At 37.5% G+C, this 12,902-nt stretch overlaps 1 protein-coding gene across 2 annotated transcripts in view; it reads left to right on the top strand.

Moving 5' to 3' along the window:
- The window catches only part of GIGYF2 (GRB10 interacting GYF protein 2), a 148,173-nt gene that overhangs the window by 95,561 nt on the left and 39,710 nt on the right, over positions 1-12,902 (top strand). For both annotated transcript variants that reach the window (XR_002482370.1, XM_008065118.2), the window contains exons 15-20: positions 1,430-1,596; positions 4,539-4,630; positions 5,553-5,660; positions 6,795-6,895; positions 9,424-9,524; positions 11,364-11,525. Coding sequence is in view for 1 of the 2 variants with exons in the window: in XM_008065118.2 (XP_008063309.1) it covers positions 1,430-1,596; positions 4,539-4,630; positions 5,553-5,660; positions 6,795-6,895; positions 9,424-9,524; positions 11,364-11,525 (731 nt within the window). In the remaining variant the exon portion in view is untranslated. The remainder of the gene's footprint in view (positions 1-1,429; positions 1,597-4,538; positions 4,631-5,552; positions 5,661-6,794; positions 6,896-9,423; positions 9,525-11,363; positions 11,526-12,902) is intronic.

Below are 12,902 nucleotides of genomic sequence, written 5' to 3'. Positions count from 1 at the left end.
AGTTTTTTTTTTTTTTCTTCACTTTCATTGTCTACTTTTAGTATCAGGGTAATATTAGCCTCATAAAATGAACTGCACAGTACTCCTTCTTGTTCTGTTTTCTGAAAGAGATTGTTTAGAATTTGACGTTAATTCTTCCTTCAATTTTTCATGGAATTATTCAGTGAAACCACTTGGAACCTTCTTTCTTGAGAATTTTAAAATTACAAATGTAGTTTCCTTAATAGCCATGGAGCTATTTAAATTATCTATCTTTTATGAGTTTTAGTAGTTTGTGTTTTTTGATGAATTGGTCCATTTTGTTTAGGATATCAAATTGATGTACATAGAATTGTTTGTAGCATTCCCTTTTCCTTTTGATGTCTAATGATATCCCATTTTATTTGTTATTGGTAATTTATGTATTTCTATTTTTTTTGTTGTTAAGTCTTGCTAGAAGTTTGTTAGTTTTACTGAACTTCTTGAACAATCAGCTTTTTTATTTCATTGCTTTTTTTCCTCAAAGAAGTTGGAAGAAAGTTTTTCATTTTCAATTTCATTGATTTCTGCTCTTTATTATTCCTTTTCTTCTACTTGCTTAGGGTTTATGTTGTTTCTTTTTTTAAGTTCTTGAGGGGGGAGCTTAGATTATTGATTTGAAACTTTCCTCTTTGCTAATGTAAACACTGAATACTATAAATTTCTCTCTTAGCACTTTTTTAGCTATATCCCACAAAATATGATATGTGTACTTTCATTCAGCTCTTTGTATTTTAACTTCTCTTGAGACTTCCCCTTTTATCCAGGGTTTTTTAGTTTCCAAGTGTTTGGAAGATTTTCTGTTACTTTATTGATTTCTTCTTTTTAAAAAAATGTGATAGAGATGGGGTCTCTCTATGTTGCCCAGGCTGGTCTTGAACTCCTGGCCTCAAATGGTCCTCCCTCCTTGGCCTCCTAAAGTACTGGGATTACAGGTGTGAGCCACTATACCTGACTATTAAATTATAGTTTATCTTGATTTAATTGGTTATTGTTTATATTTTGCCCACATTCACTAATCTGTGGCAGAAAATGAAAACAGGAGAATGTGTTCAGCCCTGCATATTTATAGTATTTATGCTTAAATGGTACAAGTCTAGCAAATACTGGACTAGATGCAATTGTATCATATTTTTTGACAAATGGATTGTTACAGTTATTTTCCTTGTAATAATTAAAGCACTGCCAACAATTTGGGATGTATAATATAGGGTTTATTTCAGAATTATTTTTATTGTGCTTTATTAGTTGGGAGCCTGTTTACCACCTCTAGAGATGGTGAATTAAACTAGATACTATACAAAATTTTGACAGGTACCACCTGGATGAGGATCAGATGCAGGAAATATTTTTTCCTCTTTGAGCATAAAAGGATTCTTATTGCCTTTTTGTTTAATTGGTAATATTATAGGTCCCTTCAATAATCAGGAGATGGCGGAATGGTTTCAGGCAGGCTATTTTACTATGTCATTATTGGTGAAGAGAGCATGTGATGAAAGCTTCCAACCTCTTGGTGATATCATGAAAATGTGGGGAAGGGTTCCCTTCTCTCCCGGTCCAGCTCCTCCTCCTCATATGGTAAGTACCTTATACTTCACCCAGAATACATATTAGACACAGAATCACTTGCTTTTCTTTGAAAACACTATGCAAATATTACATTGAATGAAGGAATTGTAGTTCTTCTAAATTAATTGAGATGGTAATGGGAAATCTGAATGGAAGTAGTAGAGTACCTAGCTAAATGATCTTCTCAAAGCCCAAATATCTGTGCTGCTACTCTTTACACTCCCTACCTCCACCCTCCAGAAAAACAACATTTTTCAGTAGCTTTCCAGCAGATGTTAAGGCCAACATCTCATCCTGTTGTACCTGTCAGGTCCTGCAATATCTGGCTTCTTACCTTTCTAAGTTCATTTCAGAACTTTTGCCTTTATCTACTGTGGTTCAAACAGTTGACCTCTCTGCCTTTCTTTTTCCATCTAGTTAGAATGCTCATTCTCCTCTCTTCCACTCCATTTGCCTCTTGCTTTCTGACTCATAACAATTTGAGGTTTACCTTTTAAAAAAAGTTATCAGTATTTTAGAATATTTTGAGGGCTTCAAAAACAAATAGTTACTGGTGTTTTAATTACAAAATAGAACCATAATGCTAGTGCTCTCCCTAGAGCACTGGGGCTGAGTACCTTTGACAGGGACATCCTTCTTTGTCTTGCTGCTGCTCCTGGACCTCTTCCAGTAGCGTTCCTGTTGGAGTTCTCTAGATTTGTACTTCACTTTTCCTTCTCCAGATAGTTGGAGCTATCTGGTGACTGGCTATAGTTTAAAGAGACCATAGCCAAAGCCTTTAATGTTGTAACCACTGTATTTTTACAGTAACATCCACTGTTGACTTACTCATCAATTACACATTGAGGGCCCGTGCCAGGCTTATGGTAGGTTTTTATGAGATGAAGATGAATAGGATACAGCCTCTGTAGTCAAGGGAGTTTGTAGGTGAGAACAGTATTTTCCCCCCCATTTGGTTCCTTTTATTTTTATTTTATTTTATTTTTATTTTTATTTTTTTTGAGTTGGAGTCTCACTCCATTGCTCAGGCTGGAGTGTAGTGGCATGCTCATGGCCACCCCAGCGTCGACCTGCTGGGCTCAGGGGATCCTTCCACTTCAGTCTTCCAGGTAGCTGGAACTGCAGGCGTGTGCTACCATGCCCGGCTGATGTTTTTGATTTATTATAGTGATGAGGTCTCGCCAAGTCACCCAGGATGGTCTTGAACCTGTGAGTTCAGGTAATTCTCTCACCTTGGCCTCCCAAAGTGCTGGGATTATAGACTTGAGCCACCGTGTCCATCCTGGTTCCTTTTAAATGTTGGTCTTGACCCAGTAATTGGATTCATAATCCACTAGGGGGTTGAGTCCTGTGGTCTGGAGAGTAGTGGTTTAGAATGGAAGATTCCTATGTGAGGGGAATTATTTCTGGCACTGTCCTAGTTGTTTTAAATCCAAGGAAAGTTATACTGCATATTATAGTATACAAATTTTACTTACATAACAAGTTTGATGCTTATTTCCCTTCTCTGAAATTGAGATGGGTTTTTATCTTGCATGTGTCAGGAGCTGAAAGCTCCATATTTGCATCTTGGTATGCTTGTTGTAATGTTTCCCAGCTTCCTGTTAATAGGGTCTGAGCCTCATTCATTCTTGCTTAAGGGGAAAAACTGTGGCAAGATCTGCTTCCTATCAGTATTGACTTTGCCCTGAATAACAGTGATAAGAAGAGGGCTCACCATCATGATGAATATATACCTTGAAACCTAGGTTTTTACGTAAATTTTAGATTAACCCAGGGTAGCTTCTACCTACTAATAATGAATGAAAATTCATCTCTGAATTTGAGATGATCCCTACACCAAGGAATTGTATATCAAATGTTTTATTTCAAGCTGTAATCAGTGTGTAAAAATGTATAAAATTACCCATTCATGATTTACTCAAGTTTAGTCTGTTTTATCCTTTGCTTTTACTTCTGTTATCCCTCAGATTTCTCTCTTTTTCCCATTTTAACTTTTCAAAGTTTAAATCTGAACTTACATTACTTCATATATAAGCTAAAATACGGTTTATACACTGGCTCCCTGCATTCCTTATGTCCAGATATAAAACTTCTATCATAAAATTTTCTTTAGTTTTTAGATAATTTTACTTCTATCTATATTGTCCAGTTCCTCATTCCTTATGTCCAGATATAAAACTTCTATCATGAAATTTTCTTTAGTTTTTAGATAATTTTACTTCTATCTATATTGTCCAGTTCCTTCAATTTCTACGTGGTCTTCAAATTTATGGATCACTCCTTTTTTTCCTTTCTTTTTTTTTTGATTTGCGGTCTCACTCTGTTACCGGGCTAGAGAGCAGTGGCATGATCACGGCTCACCACAGCCCTGACCTCCTGTGCTCAGGTGATCCCTCCATCTCAGCCTCCTAAGTAGCTGGGGCTACAGATGCCCACACCATGTGCCTGACTAACTTTTTTTTTTTTTTTGGGGGGGTAGAGATGAGGTCTTGCTATATTGCCCAGGCTGGTCTCAAAACTCCAGGGCTCAAGCTATCTTCCTGCCTTAGGCTCCTAAAGTGCTAGGATTACAGACACGACTACCACACCTGACCAAATCATTCTTAAGATTGAGAGAATTATACAGTTTTTCGGTTACAGTCATAACTGAAGCACAGTTCAACATTCAGCTTTAAAGGCAGGAGGGTAGAATGGCAGCTGAAATAAGGATCCTTTCTCATAATAAGATTCCTTTTATTGAACAGATACCACCTTACACCACTAGAGGGCACTGCTTAGTATTGAAAGATGCCGGAGATTTTAGTTGTGTTTGGACAAAAGGGTAGAGTAAGGTAAAGGTTTTGAATTCATTTTGCTTTCAAATACCTGTGGTAGGTAATGCTTTGCAATTTGTTTAATGATAGTTCTTCCCCTGCTTTACTTTACTTTACTTCCCATTTTACTTCCAGGGAGAGTTGGACCAGGAACGACTGACCAGGCAACAAGAACTCACAGCCTTATACCAGATGCAACACCTCCAGTACCAGCAGTTCTTAATACAGTAAGAGCAGTAATGCAGTAGGATGTACTGTAGCACCAAAAGGGACTTTAAATAGAGTGTGTTCCCAAGTCTCACTTTTTGCAGTAGAGAGAGCTAAAGGCTCGCATGGCATTTAAGTTGCCCAGCTAGTGGCATGTTACTCCTGTACATTCTAATTTTCATATTATCTTCTTAAATACTAGAAGTTTGCAGAAGATGACACATAACTATAATCTTGCAAGCTCTTTGTTTCTAAGAGAAGAGACAAATGCCTCCTAGTGGCTCAGCTTTGAATGCCACAGTCTTACAAAAACCAAACCAAACCATAGGCTAGAGGGTAGAAAAGAAGTTAAGGTTTATACTGTTAGGAGTGGTGTGCAATGATGGCAAAATCACTTAGGTTGTATGTCCCCTTTGTGGAAGAAGTAATATTTGCTGTCATCTGGTGCAAAGGTTGGCGAGGTCTGACCTTTAGGCCAAATCTGTTTTGCTCTGTTAGTTTGAATGTTTTATTTTTTGTTTTCTGATAAAAGGCTATTACCATCTTGAAGGAGTTTACCAGTTTTAGAACTTAGGTGATTTTTTAAAATTTATTTTTATATATACCACTCTGCACTGAATTGTGATTTTTTTTTAACTCAGAAACATGTCCTCTGAGTTCAGTTCTTTCTAGAATGAATTATAGACCTTTCTGTGTGTATATTATCATCATGAGGAATTATGAAATATACTTGATAGCTTAAAAAACTTTTTAAATTTTAAATATGTGGGGCACAATTCAGGGTTAGGGATACAAATGTTCATTATGCAGATACCCTTATTGATGAGGTATGTCCCCCTGCCCTTGATAGCTTGTTTAATGAAATGAACTTTGTCTTTCAACATCTCAGTCAAGTGAACTAAATGTGGATAGATACATTACACTTTTTTTTACTTTTTGAAGACAACAGTATGCACAGGTTTTGGCCCAACAACAGAAAGCAGCACTGTCTTCCCAGCAGCAGCAACAGTTGGCACTTCTTCTCCAACAGTTCCAGACTCTGAAGATGAGGTTGGTGGTCATTCCATTATGTGTCACATTGTGTGTGTGTGTGTGTGTTAGTGCATGTCCTTGCAAGCATGCATGTGTTGTGAAAGAAAGAGAAGAAAGGAAATTCTGATATAATGTCCGAATTCTGGTATCAGAAAACCCACACACAGCACATACCCACGTGTTGTATGTAAAAAAATACATATAGTTTCAATTAGAGATAAACATTTGCTTGGTCTTTTAACATAAAGAATTTTGTTAAATTTTGATTAATAGCCACAGAATAATGAGAACACTGGAGAAACAGTGTAGTCTTTTTTTTTTTTTTTTTTTAAGTGAGTTAGTAGGAATTTATTAGAAGATAGAAAAACTCCCGGCAGTAGGAGGAGTCCCAAAAGAGGGTTGTCTGAAACAATATAGTCTTACGTAACAAAAAAATTATAGTATAGGATTTTAATTTCACTTTTACTTATAATCAAGAAAGATTTAACAATGCCATACAGCGTTAAAATTTTCTAAAACCCAAAAGTCATTAAGGTACTATGGAAAAGAAAATTATTCTAGAAGGCATACATTTCTACTGTTTGAGACTGTCTTTCAGAGTAATATTTGTCTTATCTCATAAAAAGTGTCAGTCGCTGTTCTCAAAAACCTTATTGTTCAGCTTTACCAAGACCACTTAGATTTCTTTTGAGGCTTAACCCATCCTCTAGGTAGGCATTTTAGGTGGTAGGAACTCCATTTTACAGATGGGCAAACTGCTCTAAGAGACTAAAGGAATTGATTAACACAGCATACAGAAAACTTCAGGGACAGAACTAAAGTACAGACCTTCTGTTTTATAGTCCATGGGCTTTTTCATTATAACATGCTGCCTCTATGACTTTTATTGAGATGATCTGAGTTTTTATGATAGTAAATATATCTATCATTTAGAAATCAGTATCTATTATCATAAGATTCCAGAAGTATGACCACTGTGCCTCTATCTTTGTTCCTCTCCTAATTGTTTTGATAGTGTTACGTTTTAGTAAAAGAGGGAAAGAGTTTTCTGGCCACATAAATTTGGAAAAACTACAAGTGATCTAGAAATTCCTCTTTACCTTATTTTTGCAAAAGATAAGAACAAGTTAATTTTTTATTTCCCTTTTGCAGAATATCTGATCAGAACATCATTCCCTCAGTAACTAGGTCTGTGTCGGTGCCAGATACTGGCTCTATCTGGGAGCTTCAGCCAACAGCCTCACAGCCTACAGGTAAAAACTTAGGTAAACCTTTAGTACCACTCCAAGGATTTAAAGTCTAGTAAAAACTTTTCGGTTCATTTCTTTAAAAATGTATTAGGTTTTTTGATCCATTTCATATTGAATATTAACAAAAAGTTCCATCTTTAAAAAATAGATTTCAGCAAAAGATTGAATGTATTGTTGAAAATAAATTCTTAGCGATTTGTTAGAAATTATTAAGTTTTTTTTTTTTTAATTTGAGTCAGCATCTCTTTTTTATGGCGTGGAAAAGTTTTTTTTAATTTCTTCAGCCAGAGTAAAAAAAAAAAAAAAAAGCATAAATAAAGTGTAAGTATGGTGATCTATCCTTTCTATTCAAGAATTGATATATGCATAAACACTGTAGATACTCAGAAATTTTGGGAAGAGAAAAGCTTGCTATGAAGTGAGCACCTTCCCTCATTCAGATCTTTTTGCATCATATTAGAAATTTTGGGGTTGGGTTTTTTTTCTGTGTCTTCTTAATACTTTTTAACCAGGCTCGGTGGCTCAGCCTGTAATCCCGCGCCTTTGGAAGGCTGAGGTGAGTGGATTGCCTGAGCCCCCGCGGGTTCGTGACCTGCCTGGGCAGCGAGACCTCATCTCTACAATAAATCAAAAAATCAACTGGGCGTGGTAGCGCACACCTGTAATTCAAGCTACTCGGAAGGCTGAGGTGGAAGGATCGCCGGAGTCCAGCAGGTCGAGGCTGCGGTGGCCGGGTGCGACCACTGCACTCCAGTCTGGGCGACAGAGTGAGACTCCAACTCAAAAAAAAAAAACCAAAAAAAGAAAACCCAAAAAACTTTCTAATTTTTATTTCAATAGCTTTGGGGGTGCAAATAGCTCTTGGTTACGTGGGTGCATTGTATAGTGGCGAAGAAGTTTGGGGAACTTGTTAAGTCTTGACATTGGTGGGGCACTTCTGTTTCTTGAGGTTCTTCTTCTGCAGAGATTGATAGTTTGAACCATGAGTAATCCTTACAAGAGATTATAGTTGGTGTTTTTTTTTGTTGTTGTTGTTGTTTTTTTGAGTTGGAGTCTAGACTGGAGTGCTGCAGTGGCTGCTCCTGGCCACCGCAGCCTCGACCTGTTGGGCCCCCGCAATCCTTCCTCCTCAGCCTTCCAAGTAGCTGGAATTACAGGCATGCACTACCACGCCCGGCTGATTATTTGATTTATTGTAGAGATGAGGTCTCGCATATAGTTGGTGTTTAAAATTCTCATGAACCATAAGCATTGGTGGTGTTTTCTTAGAGCTGCTGAACCATTCAGGCTATGGCTCTCTTGTTAACATTGACTTTGCAGATTATGGCAGGAGAAGAACTGATTGTCTTCCATTATCACCTTTCCATGCCTTGTGAATCTTATTCTTTCTAGATAACCATTTAAAATACGAGTTGAGTATCCCTAATTTGAAAGTTTGAAATGTGAAATGCTCAGCAATATCAATCTTTTTGAATGGTGACATGATTTCACTAGCGGAAAATTGGACACCTAAATACTTTCCAGAAGCATTTTTTCATGCACAAAATGTTATAAAAGTTTTGTATAAAATTACCTTCAGGCTGTGTGTATAAGTTGTATATTAAACATAGATGAATTTGTGTTTAAAAATGAGTCCCAGCTCCAAGATACCTTATCATGTGCTATATGCATGTATTCCAAAATCCCAAATCTGAAATGCTTCTGTTCCCCAGCATTTTGGATAATGGATACTGAACCTATATTCTCTTTTTTTGAAAACTATAGATACTGTAAGAAGCACTTTATCTCTTTGGGTGTAAATGCTGTCAAGGTCACTCGTTGGACCTGTCCAGTCTTTCCAGAGGCCTCCACAGTGCTAGCTGTAGCACTCATTTTTTGCTTTTTCTTTATTGAGATGAAATTCACATAACACAAAATTAACTTTTTTTAAAAGAACAATTCAGTGACATTTAATACTTTCACAATGTTGTATAGCTACCTTGTTTTCTGTAATTGGTGTATAGTAAGAGATTGTGTGGCTACTGGAAATATATGGGCATGGGAATAAAATGCACTGTGATTTAAATCTTGGCATGGCCATATGCTTACCGTGTGCCCTTGGCCGTATTATAAACTACTTCTGATTCTTAGTTTGTTTATCTGTAAAGGTGGGGGCCAAGTGCAGTGCTCACACCTGTAATCCTAGCACTTTGGGAGGCTAAGGCAGGGTGTTTACTTGAGACCAGGAGTTTAGGAGCAACCTGGGCAACATAGCAAAACCCTATCTCTATTTAAAACAGAGGGGTGGAGGTTTTGTGAAGATGAAGTTAGTTCTCCAATAAATGCCTCAAACTTCCTTTCCTTCTAGATGTGTTGAAGGATATTGATGGAAACTAGAGCTGATTGGGAGTTCAGTCTACTTAGAAGCAAAAGAGATGGGTGTGATGGAATGCATTCAGGAATGGGGGAAATTGCTTTTTCATGATGCCTATGAATATATCTCTATGTGCCTAACTGTGACATCTCTCATTCTTTCCCTCCTTATCCTACAGTTTGGGAAAGTGGTAGTGTATGGGATCTTCCTCTGGATACCACAACACCAAGCCCTGCCCTGGAACAGCTTCAGCAGCTAGAGAAGGCCAAAGCTGCAAAGGTATGAACTTGTCCTTCCACAGCAGTGCATGCCTTTTCACCACAGTACATAAGCATTTTGGTTTACTTATCACCCTCTCTCTCTAGCTAGCTGTACTTTTTTCTTTTAGTTAATTGCTACATAGCTGGTATAAGTACATTAATATTCTATCCTTATTGTACTTTCTTCCAGAAGAGAGTTCAAAACTTAATTAAAATTAACAAGTGAATGGTTACTTGGCACATTGATGATCTTGGCCATAATATTTTAGTTACATTATTCATGGTATGAACATTTGTCATAAGTATCAAGACTGTGAGAAAGTATCCACTACTTTCTTATTGAGACTTCTGATCTGTGTCTTGAGTTCTCACACTCCATCTTTATAGTGGTGTTTATTTATATTTCTTAGTGTCTTCAGACATATAGCTGAAAAGCTCAGCATTACATTAGATCCTTATGTTCCATTCATTCACACTTTTTGGAGAAGGTAGGAATCTTGAATTTTGGTTTTAGTACTTGCCAGAAGAGGGTATATATATCAACACCTAGTGTCATTGTAATGATTCTCTTGCCTCCAAGAGAGTCTTGCAACTATTTTTATACTTAATGAATTTTATTTACTGAGGTAGTAAGAGTGTCTTCAGAGTGTTCCAAATATGGAAAGGTTAATGGTTAAAGTCTGTCTCCATAAATGAGTGAGAGGTCATAGATTATACAATTTTTGAGTGTTTGCTTTGTGCTGGGAGCACATGGATGATGAAGGAAGATAGAGTCCTTTAAGGGGTTTGCAGTCTTGTGCATGGGAGCAGGAGACCTCACAGACAAGCAGGACTTAGAATTACAGGGTGGCCAAGGTATCGGGCCAGCCACTCAATTGGAGAGGTATGAAGATCAGGAATTGGGTGGTACTTTTGATAGACAGCAATACCTGAGCTGATTTTTGCTTGAAGGATGTAGAATTTAGCCCAGTTGAAGGGTTTTGGGATGACAGAGTATAAGGAGATGAAAGTTAAATTGCAGTTGAAGGAAATGGTATCTGTAAAGGCTCAGAAATGCACATGAATGTGCTGGACTCAGGAAGCAACTAAATAATTCGGTCTGGCTTGGAGCCATAGTGTGTTTGAGGAATAAGCCGGTGAGAGATGAAACACGTCAGTCATGAGGATCCTTGCATATATCAGATTAAAGACCTAGAATTTTTCAGGGGAGGAGGGCTGTTGAATGTGAGTCTGAGAGTGATTTTTTTGGTGAGAATTAGATGTGGAGCTGAGGGACATGGGCAGCCTGGATGATAGGAAGCTGGGTAAGAGACTCTTAGGAATATGGTTGAGAAAAGTGTAGGCCTGAACTGTAACTGTCGCAGTGGGACCAGAGACTATGTGCTGGGTTTGACTAGGATTTGGAAACCGTACATGATAAAATATGTTGTGTTTGGTCTTCACATTTTATAGAATTGTATAATTTTTCACACTAGCAGCTTTACAACAATGCTGTTGAAACCTTGTAGCCACACTGTCAGATGTTCAATCAGAAAATTCTTTGTAGGGATTATTACAGAAATAGCATTCCAAGGGAATTCTGATGTTACTCTCCTATTGGCTACTTTCTACCCCATATCTAGGAAATGTAGTGCAGTGGTAGTGTGGAGTGAGGAGACAGGTACAAGTGGGAGGAAAACGCATTCAATTGAGAAGAGCATAAAACTATTTTGATTACTATGACATGTCAAAGCTTAAAGTTCTTACAGGATATCATTACCCACTTGTAGTACAAGTACCTGAGTGAATAAACAATATTGGTCAGTGCTTTTTGGAATGCTTAGTTTTAAGTTTCTCAGTGTAGTCTCTGTAACAACAGCTAGAACAAGAGAGAAGAGATGCAGAAATGAGGGCAAAACGGGAAGAGGAGGAGCGAAAGAGGCAAGAAGAACTCCGAAGACAACAGGAGGAAATTCTTCGGAGACAGCAGGAGGAAGAAAGGAAAAGGCGGGAGGAAGAAGAACTTGCCCGAAGGAAACAGGTATATCTCTGGGAACTCTGACCATAGGCGTAGTGCTTCATAAAAGCCTTCAGGTTATGTTCTCTTCCATCATTTCACAGGTAATCAGGGAGTTAATATAGCAGGATTGGGATTAGGATTTAGAAGACTCACTCACCTTTAGAAAGAATCTCTGTTTACCAACAACACTCACTGAAAGACTGTTCTTCAGTCCTAGTAAACCACTAGAATTATTTTCTTTACATATTTCCTGTGGTTTTATAAACCAGTTGGATTTCAGAAGTTCTGCTCTACCCTTGCTGCTTAAAAACAGTGAGGAAGTAACTTTGGCAAACAGCATTGAATGTCAAAATTTTTAAAGCCATATGGGCTTTTAAAAAACTGTGGTAACATATACATAACTTAAAATTTACCATTTTAAGTTGTATATTCAGTGGCATTAGACACATTCATATTGTTGCACAATTCTCACCAACATTTGTCTGCTGAAAACTGAAGCTCCCATAATTAAACAAGGAGTTTCACTCTCTCTGCCCCCAAATCCCTAGGTATCAACTACTGTTCTTTCTTGTGTCTGTGACTTTGACTACTCTAGTTACCTCATGTAAATGTAATTGTATACTATTTGTCCTTTTGTGATTAACTTATTTTACTTAAGGTTATTCATGTTGCAGCATATGTTGGAATTTCCTTTTTTAAAAAAGACTGCATAATACTCTGATATGAATAATACCATATTTGTTTATCAATTCATTTCTTGATGGACATTTGAATGACTCTACATTTTGACTGTTGTGAATAATGCTGCTGTGAACATGACTATACTGATACCTGTTTTGAGTTCTTGCTTTCAAACGCGGATATGTACCCAGAAGTTGAGTTGCTGATAGTATAGTAATTATATTTTTAATTTTTTGAGGTACTGCTGTATTACTTTCCACAGCTGCTGCACTATTTTACACTTCCACTGGCAATGCATAAAGGTTTCACCTTCTTCACTTCCTCACCACTCCTGTTATTTTTTAAAAAATTTTTATTATAATGGTCTTTTTAATGGGTGTGAAGTGGCATCTCATTGTAGTTTTGATTTACATTTCCCTAATGATTAGTGGTGCTGAACTTCTTTCCACATATTTATTGGCAATTCAGATGTACTTTTTTAAAGAAGTATCTTTGGGCAACCCTTTTGGGTCCCCTCCCACTGTGGGAACTTTTCTGTCCTTTCAGTAAATTCTGCTTTAAAAAAAAAGTATCTTTGATAAGATCTGTCCCCCTTTTCTTTTTTTTTTTGAGTTGGAGTCTCACTCTGTCACCCAGACTGGAGTGCAGTGGCCACTCCCGGCCACCGCAGCCTCGACCTGCTGGGCTCCGGCGATCCTTCTGCCTCAGCCTTCCAAG

The sequence above is a fragment of the Carlito syrichta genome, unplaced genomic scaffold (genome assembly GCF_000164805.1).
Source record: "Carlito syrichta isolate Samal-C Ts95f unplaced genomic scaffold, Tarsius_syrichta-2.0.1 Scaffold308158, whole genome shotgun sequence".
In the NCBI taxonomy this organism is placed as follows: domain Eukaryota; kingdom Metazoa; phylum Chordata; class Mammalia; order Primates; family Tarsiidae; genus Carlito; species Carlito syrichta.
The sequence above is the reverse complement of the archived record's forward strand: the minus strand, read 5'-3'. Positions and strand labels throughout refer to the sequence as shown.